We start from the raw sequence: 18,633 nt of genomic DNA, 5'->3' as shown, positions 1-18,633 counted from the left end.
GTACGCTGCTGTCAAATTTCAGATCAAAACTTCAAAATCTAATGCTGATTTTGTGAAGTCCTCTTTCAAAGTTTTTCATGTACACTTTTGATTTTCAACCACTGGTGAATATCAGATGTACTGTAATAGATCATTACCTGGAACTGGAAAATTAAAAATGCACTGCATTTCATAAAACTTATGAGACAATAGGTACCAGGGGAAAAAAAAAATCCTCTTCAATAAGAAACTTAGATGCAAAGAGCCAACCCTTTGAACATATGAAAATCATAAATGTACGCCAAGCTAGGTTTTACGTGCACGCATTTTGATTTTGTCCTTACAAAACCAAAAAGGTTATTTTCTATTTGACTATATGAATGAAAATCACAACTGTTTAACTGAACATCAAATCATGTGTTCAGTCTTTTCCATTTTGTTTTTGTTTTTGTTTTATCCATGTTGGGATGTTTATATGACAATCAATTATTTTTCAAATGTTCAACTTTGAAACTAAAAATGCACCATACACACAAGAAGAATAAGGTGATGAGATGCTGAATCACGGGGTACTGTTTTGCAAGTACTGATAAAAGGGATTTTAAACGAATGAATCATTTCCAAGCACTATCACACACAAATTGCTAGAAGAAAAAAAAAAGAGGCAAAAACCCATGATACATGAAGACTACAGACTGCAATACACTTACACTTTGACTCTCCTTTTTTCAGAGTGACGGCATGATGCTTCACCTTGTCAAACAAAAGTTCTGCACCTCCACTTTAAAAAGCAAACAAAGAAAAATTGCAATCTATACAATAGTCATACATGTACCAAAGCAAAATACTGTTTAGGCCTACCTGTCATTCATGACACATTATCCCATTAAACAAAAAAAAAAAAAGAAAAGAAAAAAAGGAGAGGTATTAGAGTTTACGGTTCACAATAACTTAAACCGATCCATATTTCTTGTGGCTGATCAGTTAAATGGCCCTCATACAGAAATAGTGGTGGGTATGCACAAGCTTTCTTTTGTTTTGCATACATTGTAACCCACCATCACCATTCAATCAAATTCAACATCAAAGTAATTTCTGTCAGTTCCTCTGTCTAGACAGCTATGAACTTCATATGAAATTCATTTGTTTTCGAAACTGTTGCATAGTGGTCTACATGTGATGTATTGCTACCTATAGTAAACAAGAATAGCATGCAGCATGATCTGTGATCTAAATTTTCCTCTCTTATAAAAATATGCCGATGACTTCATGTTGTATATAATTAGTTTACGCTATTATGCTTTTATTGTCAATTGAAGTGTCATCGATGATGGATGACAGGGTTGAGTCGGATATTCACTTGAGTTTTGCATTAATCTAGCATGGAATTTAAAGCAGATTAACTCAGCCTTGTGAGTGCATGGTAGGGTATAATACCACTAGAAAGTTCAGTGAGGCGTGTGCACATGGCATCACGCCTATCATGCCTATAACGCCCCGAACGGTTTACATACAGACATAAGATTGAACTAGTGGGACTAGCAAAATTGATCCGACATTTACTAGGTACAAAAACTTAGCTAGACCCTACAATGGCAATTTAAAAACACTGTAAGAGCGTTCTAATTTCATGGTTTTGTTGCTTGAAATGTTAGTTAGCGAGAGAGGGAGTTTATATTTACCTAAATTCCAGATTTAGATGCAAGTCCAAATTGGCGCAGGGGGCTGCCATGTTTCCGTCATAATCAAAGAGGGGTTTAGTCGCAAGATGGCGCTCCGGCATTAGTCATTTATTTTTCCATGGCACACTTTTTGTCTCGCGGTACCCTGAAAGATTCGGGTCTCGGAAAATTTCTGTTTATCTTAACAGTCCGATAAAGGTGTAGAAAATGACAGGTAGCATAATTATGTTGGAGCGATGCTCAGCCGAGGATCTGCTTTAAGATTAGGGTGAGAGTTTACTCAGTTTAGGATTAGGGTTAGGGTTAGAGTTGATCTCGGTGTCCCGTAGGGTAATAAACTGAGTAAACTCTAACCCTATTTTAATCCTAAAGCATAATCCTCGGCTGAGCATTGCTCCAACATTGTGCTACCAAAATGACACAGTGCTGATTAAAGACTTACGCCATTGCAATGCTTTTTATCATTATTATTACTCGACGAACCTATCATCGCGGTGGATACATCTAAAACACTGAAGAAAGGTTTCCATTTCAAATTTTTACACGTAAAAAAAGATGTACAACTTATTTTCGACATGGCATTAATTTATTTCTCTGAGAGGTATTGTGCCCACGCAGACGTGAAAAACAAAACAAATACCGGTCCACATGTCACAAGGTGTAAATGATAGTAGTCCAAATTTCTCATTCAAAGCGGTAGAGTTGGTCCGTTAGTGATACATTCACAATTCACTGCTGAAAAATTATGTTTCAAAAAGCGAGTATTTCCTCAAGAAGAAGAAATTAATAATAATTGTGAAGCACTGAAATGGTCGACCTGCATATCTCAAACAAGCTTATACATATTCATTACATCTACAAGAAATGTTTCATTAATTAATTAATTAATTAATTAATTTAATGATATTATTCATTCATTCATTCATTCGTTCATTCATTCATTCATAATTCCATTTCCAACAGAAACATTATGAATATCAATTATACAGAAATTGAATACATAAATTTTATCATAATACAAAATAAAGGATAAGTTAACAAAATATTCTCAGCATACGGAAATGCTGCATGGAAATGGGGAGGAATGCTAAAAAGCAGTGCTTGTAGGGTGCATTCCCTCTACACGTGAAATACAACAAATTATATAATTGATGGACTGATATACATAAAAAAGTGGAAAAACAAAAGAAGAGATATGTCGTGGCTTTTAGATTTTAATCTTTTGACTGAATTCAGTCAAAAAGTGTTAAAATCTACTTTGCCTCTTTCTTTTTCTATTTAGCTGAATTTCTCCCATCAATGACAATTTTCTCATAGAAAAGCCCTTGACAACTTTTATTTCTTAATACAGGTTTTCCCGGCCAATTTCGCACTTTTGTCAGTCCATTTGATAAAAGGTTCATTCAATTTAGCGAAAATCCTCGTCACTGCACATTCTGTCATTCAAAATGGCAACTTGTTCGTTCAATTTAGCATTTCGATCAATGAAATTCGCACATGTGCCTTTCGAATTCATAAAACGGGCATTCAAATTGGCACGTGCTCTTCAGTCATTCAAATTAGCCAGCACTGGCGGAAAATGGTATTTCAGTCATTCAATTTCGCGTACTGTCTGGGCAGTCAAATTCCAAACATGTTCATTCAAATTGGCGTAATGTTATTTCTATTTTGAAAAGGCGAGAACCGTGATTTATACGTACTTAAATGTGAAGTTTTGTTTCATCCACACACTGTTAAGTATATAGTAAAGATATCTTTGACCCTAAATAACTCAAGTTTGTTGTTCTGTAACGCCCCTCTTCTTTCATACACGTTATCAGAACTATACATGCACCAGTACCATAGATTCACTTCACTTTCTTATGTCCTGTCATGGCAGCACGACTTAGATACAGGCGTATCTCCCAAGAAGACAGGGAAAGAATCATAGAAGCATTTGAGGGTAATAACCTTGACAAATGATGGCTAGAGCTGATCCAAGAACTTTATTCCTGATGATGATTAACGCAATATAGCACCCACCAAATGAAAATAACGAAACATGCAGATGAAAGAAATAATCACGATATAAATTGAAACCTTCTCCTAATTAGTGTTAAAACAAACTTAAGATTAATGTATCTGTAAATGAAATAATGCTATCGAACATTATAAACACATACACATATTTTGAAATTATAGGTCCTACTGTTGAAAAGGTGATATCGGAATAAGGGATGAATACGGAAATATGAAATGTTAAGATGTTTGCAAACAATACCTATGATGAATGAACATGGAAAAAAGGAATAAAAGCATAAACGTGTCTGCTAAATTGAATTCAGTAAATGCGAAATTGGATGCCCAAGAATGAATTCGAATGAACGAGCGAAGCGTATACGTGATCACGTGACTATATCCTGCTAAATTGAATGAACGATTTGCGAAATGGTGCTTGTCTTACGAATTTGAACTGAAAAAGTGCTGATTCGAATGATGTTAAGGGTAATTTGAATGCTCCAAAATGAATTTGAATGAAAAGATTATAAAATTGAAGTACCCAACATGCCATCTAGGCTAAATTGTGCTAAACTGAATGCAGCAATTAGGAATTGGACTGAAAAAAAAGTGCGAAATTGGCCGGGAAAACCTAAAATATGCATCGATTTAATGCACTCTTTATTGTGATCTCGGTGTACTATATTGGAACAATGCGTAACGTAGAACAATAGATTATATATTAATTACTTTTCCTTTTCACGAAACGATAGTTATCACGTCCTCTACAATGTGTACTGTCGCTGATGAGAAAACAGGGACCAAACGTATACCGCACTGTGCTATAATATCCTGGGTCATAATCACTTTCATTGTTTCCGCTCATAGCCGCTAGTAAGCCATCAGGACGCATCGTTCAAGAACGAACTAACTATCATCTGATTACCTCCGCACAAGTATAATATACCAGTAGGTGAAACCTACGGTCGACGGTTTCGCAGAATTTAATACAGAGGAAATAATTTGCAGAGGTTGTTAATATCGAAAATATATTTGACACTATTTTCCATGAGCATGCTGATATACTAACTTTGTCTTCATTTCTGGTCATTTCATCGCTGCACGGTCTGATGACATTGAAAAAATGAAACAATGACACAATAATTGATGATGTTGTTCTTGCTGTTATCATAACTGCGAATTGGTATGCGATTTATTAAAGTGCTTTCAAATTATGTATGGCAGTATCGCCACATCATCGTCATAATCGCCATCATCATCATCATCATCATTATCATCATCATCATCTTATCATCACAATCAGCATACATAATATTGTCATCATTCGTCAAAAGCGTCGCCAATGTCGAATCTATAGCAGTCAAAGAAATATGGATTTATAGATCACTGGTTTTCAGTCTCATGATTAATATCAAACTGTTATTTTCGGATACTGAGTATACCATTGTATATTATTATATTGAGAGGGAGGGAGGGAGGGGGTGAGAGCAGGTGAAAATGCAACTTAATATTTTGATACCTAAGAGTTTTCTGCAGCCATATTTGCGTAAAGCAACGGTACTTGCTCTGTAGGACTATCAAGAGAAACAAAATCATCCCAGGTTTTCCGGCAAAGAATCCTCCTCGACTAGCTGTGGTGTTACATGTTTTTTAGTGCGATGAAAGTATGAAGTAAAATTCAGCGGCAACTGCGAATCACGTACACTCCACCGACAAAGCCGTCGCATTTCCGCCGCAGCTACTGGGGTTGCGCTTGATTTGTGAGTGGAATCTCGTGGAACTTCCTTGCATTTCCTTTATACATCAATCTGTTAAGCTGGCGATGATCTAAATTTTCCTCCGTTTAGTTCAGTTGTTTATACTGTTTACTATAAGACGGATGACAAACGATATGCAGATAAATGACTGTGTAAAAGAAGATATTCAACTATACAAAAACAGAGAACAACAAAGAGTAAGAAAGGGAAATAAAGAAAAGGGAGGTGAATAATAAAAAGCAAAAGAAGGACAAAGAGCGAAAAAAATGATGACAAAAGGGGAAACAGGAATGCTTGCAAAAAGAAAAAGCTGATAAAGAAAGATCATTAATGAGAAACGCACAAAGAAGGTTCAACAAAAAGGCGCGCGATGTTCTCTCAAACGTGACATGACATCCGCCAAGAAAAAAAAAAGTACAACTGCATGGCTTGTTACTAGATGGCAGGAAATCATCACCAAAGAAGTTTGTTGAACCCACGAAATCTATTCTCATTATTCTTATTGGATATTCTGTTCGAAAGCTTCAAACTCTTGAGCTTTAGAACATATACTTTGTAATATGAGTATAATGATTATAGGAGATGAGCAGTTTTCTCTTTTTTTTTCCTTCCCTAGCTCCTTTCTTTCTTGCTCTCATTTTCCTTGCTTTCTTTCCTTCTCTCTCTCTCTCTCTATCTAGCCCTTTCCTTCATACAGAGGAGAGGAAAAGAAACAATAACAATTAAAACCACAAAGATACAAAATCTCAATGCTGTCATAGTCGGAACAACTTAAAGGAACACAGTAGGCCTTACTACAGGCTATAAGATGTTATCTTTCTGAAACTGCAGGTTGAAAAAAAAACTGCGCTTTGTTTGTTTTACGCGTTGCTTTACTTTGTTTCGTTCTATAACGCGTCGTCTGCTAAATGATGACTGCTAAATGATGACACAGTTTTCAAGACATGACAGGCCTCCCCCGAATCATCCGCAGTCAAGTAAGACTCCGCCCACTTTTACGTCGACGCGACCTCTCTTCAGATTTCCGGAGCATTTTGCGCCAAAATCTTTCGATCGCAATCAATCTAGAGTGATGATCACTTAAGTCTGGAGCGTTAAACGATAGAAAAGTGCATGAATGATATGCTGACATATTTTGCAGTATAGGCTGTACGTGTTGTATTGCTTTTATATGTCAGAATATGTTTGGGCTATCCCCTTCGCTCTAGGGAGGATGACGTCATATTGGCCTTAATAAGATTTACTTATCTATATGCATAGATCCTGCCATAAAACTAACTCGAACGATATCCTGGATAAGCAGCTGCGAAACATAACACGGAAGAGCAAGCATATGATTTGAAAAAAAAAGAAAGAAAAAGAAGAAGGATGATAATTATGCCCAATAAACTTTGGAAGACGAAGGAGACACAAAAATAAGAAGCAAAAGAATGATAATGATGACGATAATGATGATAAGAGTAGAGAAAATGATGATAATAATGATGATGATAATGATAATACTAATAACAATATATATAGTAACAAGCAGAAGAAAAAGAAGAAGGAGAGGGAATAGAGAGGAGGAGGAGGACGATCAAGGAGGAAAAATGAGAACAATGAAAGATATAGGGCAAACTAATGAACCAACGTGTTGTCACTAATCATAATAAGCCATTGTAGGCTCTCTTGGGACCCCACCCCCTCCCCTTACCCAAAAATCGAGCAACACTCAGGTTTCAATTTAACAGGATTTCCTTTAACTGTACTTATTTGTTTCCTTTAAAGAATTGGATCCGTTTTCATTCTACAAAATATGTATTTCTCAAAACTGATATACATAATCGCTGATGATTTCATTTTCTTATTCTTAACTCTCACTAGGGAAACTTTCGTGGGAAACCTTTCTCGTAGTGTTGCACTTATAAACAGGATACATACCGAAGATTGAAAATCAATTATTATGCCGGAGATAATACTATCCTTTTGATTGCGTCAAATGTCCCAAGCAAGGCAGGAAGTAAGAGGAGGCATACCGCGTCCTTTTACTGCAAAGCTAACGATCTTACCAGCGAACTAACAAGCATTGTCCGTTGAAGAAAGGAAATGACGTGTCTTAATGCTCTGAGACAACATCAGGACGCAAACGAGTCCACCAGTGATATAATTTGACAGTTTTCATCGACAGTTCTGTCTGTCTGGTTAGTAAATCTCGGAGCTGAGGCGTGATTACAAAAGACCGACGTATTGATATTGTTTCGTCAGTCGCTCCTCCTGTACTCTCAGTGCTGTGTTGTGTTTGTGTCTCTATCAACCCTCCTAATGCACGGCTGTATATTTTCACAATTAATACCATATTTTCCTACCGATTGCTCTGATTGCATTATGGCTTCATAACCGTTGGTGGAGTTCATTTCTGCTGGCCTGCAAAGTTCACAACGTATCACTCAGTTTAATTTTCTTATCGGTTGGATATCGGATCGACTTCCTATTGTCGCCAGCTGCAGAGCAGCACACGTCTTGGGCAGCCGGTGGGCCGGTGTCGACAAGAGGGCGTCCTGCATGTAAGACGTGGCATTCATTTATCACTCGCAAGCATACGCCGACGGCCCCATCTATAGCTTTACGTGTTGGATTCTAACCATTTTGGTATACACACCCATGTGTTTCGCGTAGCAGAGACGCAGGGTAGACAGCTCGTTGAGGAGTAGGAGGGAACCCTTTACCGCCCGACCGCGGATAGCATCTGTCAACTCGAGCTCCGGGTGTGTGGCTGCGAATTAGTTTGGAGGATCAACTGAGCGGATCTCTCCGTCATTCTGCTAAATCTGAGGATTTTTGTCGAAGTAGCTAGAGAGGAATGGCGTCTCAAAACGAACTCATTAGCAAGGCAGAGGATGTAGCTGATCAAGTAAGGAAGCTGTGCTGTGCTGTTGACTGTGGCTGTGCTGTTGACTGCTGCTGTTGCCGTGTTGTTTGATGGAAATCCTGCTGAAATAACTCAATACGTCCTTAAGCTTTGCAGCTAATAAACAGATTACACGGCCTGAAAATGCTCATTTTCTACTGCTTCTCAGATCTACACATGTGTACTAGTACTTGACAGCGCAGTAGTAGGTCTAGACTCTTGATAGATATGCTAGATTAGTTTTAAATTTTCAATGACTAGAATCGTTATATTCGTAGAACTTCTATTTTACGTGGTGTGCGCTGTGCTGTGGAGTGTGACGTGTGGTGTTTGCAGTAAATGTCTAATGGCAATGCCTCTAGTCGTTGTAGTGGTAGATGCTTTACACAATCCATCAGTTTGCAATAGTAATACAGTAAAAAAACATCAGTAGGTCAAGGGTCTTGACTCTTGTCATGTCAGTGTCTTGAAAATTTCAACATGATGTCATGAGCGCAGACAGAATGTGTTCAAAATGAGCTCTCAATCTCACTCATATAATTAAATCATAATTTCTGGAGAGCATGACATGGTAAAAGCCAAAAGTTAACCTGCAGTGAACTTTACCTTGGCTTGCAACAAATTATCTGCATGTCATGTGACTATGCATGCATACAGCTTCAGGAACTGTGTATTGAATAATTTTAGCAATCTCTCTATCCTCTTAGGTTTCTTTTTTATCCTTTCATGTGTTTATTTTCCTTGCAAGGTATTACGGAAAAGCAAGAATGTCCTTCCCCACGTGGCCCGCCTTTGTCTCATCAGTACGTTCCTTGAGGATGGCATCCGGATGTGGTTCCAGTGGTCAGAACAGAGGGACTACATCAACCAAACATGGGGCTGTGGGTGGTTTCTTAGGTGAGGTGGTTATCACTGTTCATAACCTCCATAACAATACAGTACTCGAGGCGGATCCAGGAATTCCGTAAAGGGGGGGTCGGAACAATATTTCTAGTGCTACTTCTGGGTTTCATCTCATTTTTTTCTTTTGATTTCTTTTGATTAAACAACAAATAAAGAGGGGGCACATGCCCGGTGCGTTTCCCTCTGGATCCGCCACTGGTACTAGTGGTGTGAGTGGGAGACCCATTAGAGTTTTGACTTTTAGATCGATGTTACAAATCCCTTTATGTTATTATGTAAGACAGTTTTTGGATCTTTGTCTGTCGTGCCTTTTGTCTACCGCTTGTTTGTGTAACTGTTCATCATCAACTGCTTGAATTAGCATTGATGGGCAGCAGAGCTTTAGGGAAATCTAAGATATTTTGTTTTGTTTTGAGGTACAAATTCTAATTACTGACATGTTCTGACATACTCATTCAGCAAAATTGTAATGCCTGCCAAATTAATTGAGGCTTTATGTCAATTTTGTGTGTGAAGAAAAATGTAAGTACACTTGTATAATTATTATTTTTCATGTATACGCACTTTCGTTGAACCCCTTGACAATAAACGTATAAAAGTTCATGGTCTGGTTTTGTTAAATTCCAAAATATGTTGGCACAAGCAGTGTCATTATTAAATACTGTTTACATCATTAGTGGAGGAAGAATAAATGTGCTACTGAGGGTCATGGTATTCGTGAGGACGTGCTCGTTTTTTAAATCACTTACCAGCCAGTGTTATTCAGTGTGATAGCTGACCTTCACGAACTTTCCGTAATTATTGTTCCATGTGGAGTTGATATTGAAGAACTGCTCATCGGTCGGCAACATGAAACAGAGCAGGGAAGAGGGGTCACTGTATTGAGCAAAAAGTACACCTGACCACTGAATGACATTGTTTTGCTGCAGATTGCACTTCTTTATGTTGACCTACAATCAATGAGCATTTGCATTTGCATGATTTCATGCTGCCTTTTGTCTGTGCCAGAGCTGTTAATGATCTACACAGTATACAATATAGTTTTATGATGTATGATAGTCTTTAAATGCATTTAATCTATTGTGTGTCTTGTTTTGTTGTTGTTTTTCCAGTACTCTCTTTGTGTTAATCAACCTAGTGGGTCAAATAGCAGGTTGCATTATGGTGCTCAGCAGACAAAAAGTGCCTGCAGCCTGTGGACTCCTCTTTTTCATCATCGCCCTTCAGGTATGTGATTATATTCAGTTTTAATTCTTTTTTATTTAAAAACCTTTCTTGTATTAAATAATTGGCCTTTAATGCTCCTTTAGTGCTAGTCATAGGAACTCACACTCAACATTTCTTCCATAAACTATCCTCCTACAAGTACAGTGTGTAGAAATGATATCTATTTGGGTGTAGAAGGGCGTGGACTCAGTATAAAGTCAGTGGAGCTCATGCCCTTCTGGCTGTCAGCTGATAAAAACCTGAATGCATAATGCACGATGTACAATGCACTATACTAGAATATGTGCACATTGCATGATTATTCTGAGTGCCATGCTTTTTCACATAGGATGAAAGTAAAGGTGAACCGGAGGTGTACTGCATATTGTTTTTTGCCGTTGTAATGCATGGTGTACACCACAAAACTTTACGTTCATACCCTGTAAGATTCAAGATACAGTGGAACCATGTTATAAAGAGGTTTGAATGAAGCAAAACTCCCTTACAACAAGGGGATTTTACTTACAGGTCCACATCTTTTCTTATAATTCTTTGCTTTTGTACCCTGATACCGTAAGAAACCTGATATTTCAATATGATTGTCATAGTTTTTAGGTCTTTGCATGGTTTTTTGGTCTTTGTCATAATGAGGTTTCCCTATAGTAGACAAATTTCACATACACTGTATTTGTTGTTTTAAAGAAAATATCCTGTCCTGTAACCGGAAATAATAAAATGCCATGTGATCTCAATTCAGCTTGTCACATATCTGGTTGCAGTTGCACTATTTACAAATCATTGCATCGAGCCACTCTTCTATTTTGTTTTTGCCCATCTTAATAACATTTAGCTTGTGGTTAGTTTCAAATCATGATCATGTATACACTACATGTTAAATCTGATACTTTTTTTTTTTTTGTAACTAGTCTTGTTTGGCTAATATTGTTACGGTTCTTTTTGTTTTCATACTGGCACATATTGTATGCCTACATGGGAGTACATAAACAAGTGCAATATCATCATTGTGGTTCTGCTTGAAAATAAGAATAGCAATTTGTGAGAGTGGAAAAATACCATAATATTCAAACGTAAAGAGTATGAAGAAATGAATTTAGATGTCATTTCTGTTACGTAATATCATTCCACCATGTGTTGTGTGACAGCTTCTTGACAAGCTGGATTTTCTGTTTTTACAAGACTAAAACACATGATCACATTTGCCTAAATCTGATCCACCCAAGATACACACAGCACTCAATCCACACACAAAAAAAAATTGATGGCGGCATCTGCCTGGGCTTGTGTTGGATCCTGTGTATCACAACAATCACAATATTGTCCTTCGCCAGGCCAAGTGATTGTTCCTAGTTAGCTGTGAGATATTCTTGATCGCTCTGATTATCTGTTGAAGTAATTTCCAAGGACGGAAAAGTGAGTCACAAAAACCGAAGGAAGTGGGAGAGGAAGAGAAAAAGTTCTCCAGGAGATTTGCTGGGATTCTTGGGTAGGCATTCCGATCAAGCGTCTGTAGATGTCATCAGCTTAATCCCAAGCCATCATTGTCATCAATGTCAACAATAACCCAACTATTTTCTTATATGGGCACTGAATGGCATTGAAAGGTCATAGTGGGGTCACTCCGAGTAGAGCACAGGGCTTTGAATATTCATCTGTGAATTCACTCATATTTCTGTCACGGCGAGCACTTTATTGTATTTCCATCAGATTTTTTTTTCTCCCAACTGTTTGTGTAGTTTGTGTACTGCTGTTGTAGCAACAGTATAATTTTTAGAAGTTTATAGTCAGATAACAATGCTTCTGCATAAACTCAGCAAATACATGTAGTTTAATGAATTTTTGTCTGACTTTGTACAGATTTAACAAATTAACAATCTATGAAATGAGCTTTATGCAGGGAAATCCAAAAGTGCCAAGTTAACAATAAGGAGACTATAAATTCTCCAGCAATAATTGTTGGATAAATGCAGTATGATATTAAAACAAACAACTGTGTCAGCCAACTGATGATTGAGGGTATGTAAGCTGCCTCAACGCCTGCACCTGTCTCAACACATCAATCAGGGTTGACCCATGAATAAGTGGGACAAACGTAATCTATACTTTCCTGCAATTCGGGCTTATTCACTAGAAAGAACACAAACATGATACAATATGGTAGTACATGTATGCAGTAATGAGAATGGTACAATGGGAGTATTATTGTATTCAAAAGCGTTTTAATACAGTACAGTCTTCACATCTGAGGAATTGTAATCAAATAACAATGAAACAAATTCTATAATCAACCTCAGCAATTGAAGCATACTTTTTATTTGTTATATTTTTGCTTGTTTTACTGGACATTATTTTACTTTTTCCTTTCTTTCTCTGTGTCTGTAGATCTGTCTGTTTTCCATTTTCCCTTTCTGTCTGTTTTGCATTATGGATCTGCCTCTTTTTGTGTATATACCGCACCTATCTATCTAGTCATGTGTACAGATTTTCATAATTGTATAATTACTTCTAAAGTTTTAATGCATGGAGAACTACCATGTTTTCCTTCATACAATTTGACATAAAATGTATGAATTTTCATCAAAATCGTATACATGTAATAATAATGATACAATGAAATTGAAACTGCCATTTGATAAGTGAACCAGAACTCTATTTGCACATTGTTTGTTGTTGCTTTTTTTTCAGGAGGCATTGACATTTCAAACTGTTAAAAAAAAATTACTGAAAAAGAAAGGTTGTATTGAAGAATCCTGCATTGTTTCCAAACATAATGCTATTTTGAAGTGAAAGTACATGTATGATACCCAATAATTGTGACAAAGTCTGGTATGTCTTCTTTGATGAAGCAGTTTGAATTTGTGTACTGGTCTACCATACTCAGAATGCCTCAACTAGGGCGGTAATGTATGTACAACAGCAACATGAGATAGGTTTCATTGATGTATTTGTACAATTGTATAATGTTAGCTGCAATAAGGACTGCCCTTATGAATAGGAAAAAAAATCCTCATTAATGAATCAACAGTTGAATTCACTTCCTGATCAGGCGTGGCTCAGTTTCCTTGAAACAAACCTCTCTTCCTCTTTCCAGTATTCCTACCCTAGTGAGGTAACAAACGCTGTACGCTGGAAATATACATCGGGAATCTAGCCACCATTTTGATTTTTTTTTTTTTTTTTTTTTGATCATGCTTAGTCAGGAAGACAGCTGATACACTGCATTAGTGTGGTCATGTTTGTGTGCACACAAATCGTGACTTGATAAGACACAAATGAAGGAACCGAGAGCATAATTATTGTAGATGGTGTTTTGTCACTTTTGCTTACCAGCAAATACCTTCCTGATAAATGATACAAAGCGTGCTCACTTAAGCAAACGATACATGGAATGGTCAAGATATCAATGCAACAGACAGCTCACACGACGAATATCTAGACACTCGACTTTATTGACTACTGATATTGAAATATTATACATGTATCTTAGTTGGGCAATGTAAAGAAGAAAAAAGAGAGAAGTTACAGGAGAAAGTATGAAATTGACGCCCCTTGACTTCAAAATTTCCACCAAATGACATGAATAGATACATTATACATGTGCAGAGGAAGCGTTTACATGTGTATTTGTGAATAGATGTAGCAAAGCATCTATTCAATGAATGCCTTTTTACATTTTATGTAGTGATCTAGGTAAACTTGTGCTGACATGGTTTACTGTAGACGTTATTTTTGCACACAAGTAATTTTTCCACGCTCGGCCAGGTATAATGATTTTTTGTGCATTTTTAATTTTGCGCTATCAAGAGAGGAGATAGTGTTAAATATTACAAGCAAAAATATTTGTGTGCTTTTATTTTTGCATTAGGTTCTGATAGTGCAAAATGTGCGAAAATTTCTAGTATGTAAATTTCCACTTTTGCAGTACAGTGTACTGTATGACCATCGGTAATATACAATAAACTTTAAATAGATTAATATTAGTGAATTCAGCTGGAATTGGATAGTGTGCATGACAGTAGTTTTACTAAACAATTTTTGTTTTTACCATTGTTGCATAATTTCTGCACCAAAACATTTTGTAATGGACAAATTCTATTTCTGTGGCACAAATGTCACACGCGCAGACAGAGGGATTTTGCCTTTGAAAGTGTAGAGTTAGTGTGACAGTAGGCACCTCTTACAGGAGAGATACATGTGTATTAGTGCTGTTGGCTAATCACTTCTCAGTATATTGATCATATTTCCCTGTGTATGCCTCTATTTTGACCTACATTTTGAAAAATTGCACTTTGACAAGCTGTGGCTCCATACATGCCAGTAGTTCAGGTTGAAAGAACTATTCGAGGCAGGGTTGTAGGATGCTAATACCAACAATCGAACCATTCACACAATGTGCAGATGTGTCTGCCGAGTGGTAAAAACAGGTGGTGTTATAGTTAATTGAAGTGGTGCAACAGGTACTGTGCTTCAAGGCAAGTTTTGTGTCTTTGTTTTTGATATCTTTTCTGTTTAAACTGTCACTGGTGACTGAAAACAGAATTTACAATGGTATTATTTCCATCAAGGCTAAGACATTTTATTATTTCATTGAACATGATGGCTGCCCTTGACAATAGCTAAATCATATGCTTAGAATAGTGGATATCCCCCCCCCCCCCCCATGAATTGAGTGACTTGTTACAGTGTATTTGCTTTACCTGTTCCGGCCAAATTCACATGCTATGTGTATTTTGTATCTAGTTATATGCATCAGTTACTGTATATGTAGCTACGGCATGTAAGTCTACACTATGGCAAAGTTTTCGGCAGTTGTGAGAAAACATCTGTTACAGAAGACTATGTGTGCATAGAATTTTGATATGTTGGTACACAGATCCATTGTGTGTATATGTATCCCCTCTTTATGATGTGTGTCTCATGAGCAGTAACACAGACCTTCTCACTGATGTTTGAGAAGATATTATTGTTGAGACGTTGTTCCTTTGCACGACTTTCTGCAAGGCAACATGCACGCAACTTACGAGGGTTCACATTTTGTGGGTGTGTGGATGTGTGTATTCTTGGGATAGTCGATCTTTATAAAAAACGGCTAGTCAGTGTGCTGCTTGTACACAATGTAGCTCTTCTATAATCCAATTAACACTGTCTGCGTAATGCCAGCACACTGAAACCGGCCACACACTGAATATGATTCTAATCAACATTTGCATTCCATCAAATGTATATTTCCTGGTACGAAGAAAATGAAAGTTTCGAATGTGATACTTTTACACCTAGGTAACTCTGAAGTGTCAAATTTTCGTCTGCAATGTGTGAGGAAATTTTACTTAAAAATTCAACTCTCAGTCTTACTGGACTTTGCTGGTAAGAGGAAGTGATTTGATGATAAAGTTCCTTTCCTTACTTCCTCTCTCTCTCCTTTTGTGCATACAGACTGTAGCCTACAGCATTCTATGGGATTTGAAGTTTCTCATGAGGTAAGTGTACATCTAGCACCTCTGTCTAGATGTATGAAAATCAACAGTTCTAGAGGATTTGCAAAACCTGTGTGCCAAGTTATCATATTTCATGAATCACAGAGATCCATGTTAACAGATAACAGATGATAACAGATAATGATCCTGATAACAGCAAAGTACCACCTATCATTTATTAAACTCTAAATTTTGAATTTTGGATATGAAAAGTCAGCACTTTTTTACCGTTGGCAAGTGTGTGTAGACTTTAGGATAGGGCTTTGTTTAGGTAATACATTTTATATTGTAAGCTGCACAAGAGCTCATATACATGTCTATTTCGTGCTAGCATACCTAGTGTGCACATTTGTTTTACACAAAATTGTTTTAATCTTTGGTAAGTTTTGAAAAGCTGGCATAAGAAAATGGCAAACTCATGAATCTTTCATGATCATGGGGGAAAAAACAACAACAGCCAACTGAAAGTACACAATGAGACTTCAGACTCGACTTGATGTAAAAAAAAAAAAAAATTCTATTGATTAAATATCCTTTGTTACTTTTGTAGACACCAAAACCAAGGAATCTACTCATTGTTCATCTGTTCATTGTGAATTGTGTGTATCCTTGTCAGTTTTTTTTTTTTTAAATAAAGTCTGTATTGTTCCACATCCTTGTCAATCATTTTTGAAATGAAGTCTTTATTTTTTCCTGTCTTAGTTTAGTTTTGTTAAAGGAAACTGTGAAATGTGTTTAACCTTACATTATTTGCTATTGATCCTTCACTGAAAAATCTGTATAAGTGGAAACTTTGGCTATTACATTTTTGTGCCAGGCCAGTTTAATTTTCAATATCAGATCTTTATAAGGATTTGAATGAGAATATTATGTTTGTAATCCTTTCAATCCCCCCCCCCCAAAAAAAAAAAAGAAATATTTATGTGGTCTTATTTTTTTAGCACTACTTCAGTGGAACACAAAATTTGTGAAAGTTTCATTTTGGCAAAATGCTTCATGTTTACAGTAATCTCCTGATGATAATTGATGCATCCTTTCTTTCCTTTGTAGGAATATAGCTTTGGTGGGCGGGGTCATTCTGCTCCTGGCGGAGTCCTTCTCGGAGGGTAAGAGCATGTTCCCGGGAGTTCCCAACCTGGGCTCCAACCGTCCCAAGACCTACATGCAGCTCAGCGGCCGCCTCATGCTCGTCCTCATGTTCATGACCCTGCTGCGCTTCGACTTCACGACCCTCCAGATCATCCAGAACCTCGTGGGCTCCATCCTCATCGGTCTCGTTGCCGTCGGTTACAAGACCAAGCTGTCGGCACTCATCCTCGTCCTCTGGCTCACCATCTTCAATTTCTACGCCAACGCCTGGTGGAACATCCCCGCCTACCGGCCCATGCGTGACTTCCTCAAATATGACTTTTTCCAGACCTTCTCCGTCATCGGCGGTCTGCTGCTCATTGTCGCCTTCGGCCCCGGTGGGGTCAGTATGGACGAGCACAAAAAGGACTATTAAGAGCTAGCACGTGTGAACGCAGCACAGGGAGGTTCAGATGGTTGTAAATGCAATTAGCCATGTCTTATCTAGCAACTGTGTGATTTCTTTTTTTATAAAGTTAGTATATTCCAAATATTGACAGCTTCTCTCTTTTTTTTTTGAATGATATGTCCACATTTTGACTGTTTTTGATGTTTTTAAGCCTTGTACTCTTTGGTCATTTTATGATTTTTTTTGTTGTTGTCAAGCAAAGAAGAGTTGTTATTTGTTCAGTGCCTGAGATCTGCAGTTGTTGTAGGATACATATTTCAGAACAAGACATGCTTTAATACATCATTCAGCTTTAATTCATTTTGGATATGTGTATACGTCAGCAAACTGTTTAAAGATCGGCGCATGTTCCATGCTCGTATGTTCTGGCTTTGTTGTGTGTTTATTTGTTTGTTTTTCTTTATTTCCAATCGGTAAGTCAAATACACGTTGCTTTGCCTATATGAGCCCCTGTTATGACGCACCTTTTAACTAGGGGATGTGATGGCCAAATGGATAAAAACATGTGTGGGTGCTGCTATGTATTCTTACAGCACCAAAATCTATGTGTATGCTTCAAGCTATATTGAAGACCTGTACAAATTCTGTAAGATACAAAATAACAGGAAAGGAGAAAAAAAAAATATTTAAAACTTTTGGGTACTTTCGTATTACTGGTACGATGCTGTATGAATTGAAGTTCATTATTCAGATCACTGTAATTCTTGGTTGTGTAGGTGTGCGACTTATTTGAGACGAATCTCAGTCAAGTCGTTCTGTGAGCTGGACAGGTGTTCATGTATGGAACATCAGACCAGCAACTCAGCGTGTTGCTTTCAGTAATTCGCAAATGTCTGTATAGTGCATTGTGAGAGGAATTTCAAGTTTTATGAGAACCTGACTACACAACCAATATGGCAGATCAATGATCACATCATCATGTGTAAATCTTGAGAACTTTGATAATGTTTCGCATCAAAGTTTTACAGCCTGATCAATCTTCATGATAGAGTCACCTTGTGAAAGTTTTGCACTGCCCCGTGGATTTTTTAATGTGCTGAAAGCCCACTGCACACACAGATAGGCATAGATGGGACTACACTCAGGGCAATTTCATCATGTAGTCATAAAAAAGATTGGTTTGTGTGTCCCTTCTTCAAACCAAAATACAAATAAAAAAAAAATGTAGCCCTAAATTTTCCAGCACATGTTA

At 37.3% G+C, this 18,633-nt stretch overlaps 2 protein-coding genes across 2 annotated transcripts in view; one reads left to right on the top strand and one right to left on the bottom strand.

The window, feature by feature from the left end:
- Positions 1 to 1,711, bottom strand: part of LOC139717908 (ubiquitin-related modifier 1-like) — a 5,441-nt gene extending 3,730 nt beyond the window's left edge. The window contains exons 1-2 of the mRNA XM_071629395.1: positions 1,662 to 1,711; positions 690 to 760 (exon numbers count right to left, since the gene is read on the bottom strand). Of these exons, the coding sequence (XP_071485496.1) occupies positions 690 to 760; positions 1,662 to 1,711 (121 nt within the window). The remainder of the gene's footprint in view (positions 1 to 689; positions 761 to 1,661) is intronic.
- A 6,340-nt stretch (positions 1,712 to 8,051) lies between these two features.
- LOC139717907 (surfeit locus protein 4-like) lies at positions 8,052 to 17,600 on the top strand. The gene is made up of 5 exons (XM_071629394.1): positions 8,052 to 8,306; positions 9,052 to 9,200; positions 10,319 to 10,433; positions 15,864 to 15,907; positions 16,955 to 17,600. The coding sequence occupies exons 1-5, from the start codon at positions 8,256 to 8,258 to the stop codon at positions 17,406 to 17,408; spliced, it is 813 nt and encodes a 270-aa protein (XP_071485495.1). The 5' UTR covers positions 8,052 to 8,255; the 3' UTR covers positions 17,409 to 17,600.
- The last annotated feature ends 1,033 nt before the right edge of the window (positions 17,601 to 18,633 follow it).

This window comes from Diadema antillarum, unplaced genomic scaffold (assembly GCF_040938485.1).
Source record: "Diadema antillarum isolate AM-2024a unplaced genomic scaffold, OU_Dant_1.0 scf00000085, whole genome shotgun sequence".
Lineage (NCBI taxonomy): Eukaryota > Metazoa > Echinodermata > Echinoidea > Diadematoida > Diadematidae > Diadema > Diadema antillarum.
This window is presented reverse-complemented; position numbering and strand designations above follow the sequence as displayed.

Excerpts from the sequence above, each read along its gene's own strand:
- LOC139717907 (XM_071629394.1), top strand. The coding sequence starts at position 8,256 with ATGGCGTCTCAAAACGAACTCATTAGCAAGGCAGAGGATGTAGCTGAT. Across the intron at positions 8,307-9,051 it reads CAGAGGATGTAGCTGATCAA|GTATTACGGAAAAGCAAGAA; the intron begins GTAAGGAAGCTG and ends TTTCCTTGCAAG. Across the intron at positions 15,908-16,954 it reads GATTTGAAGTTTCTCATGAG|GAATATAGCTTTGGTGGGCG; the intron begins GTAAGTGTACAT and ends TTTCCTTTGTAG.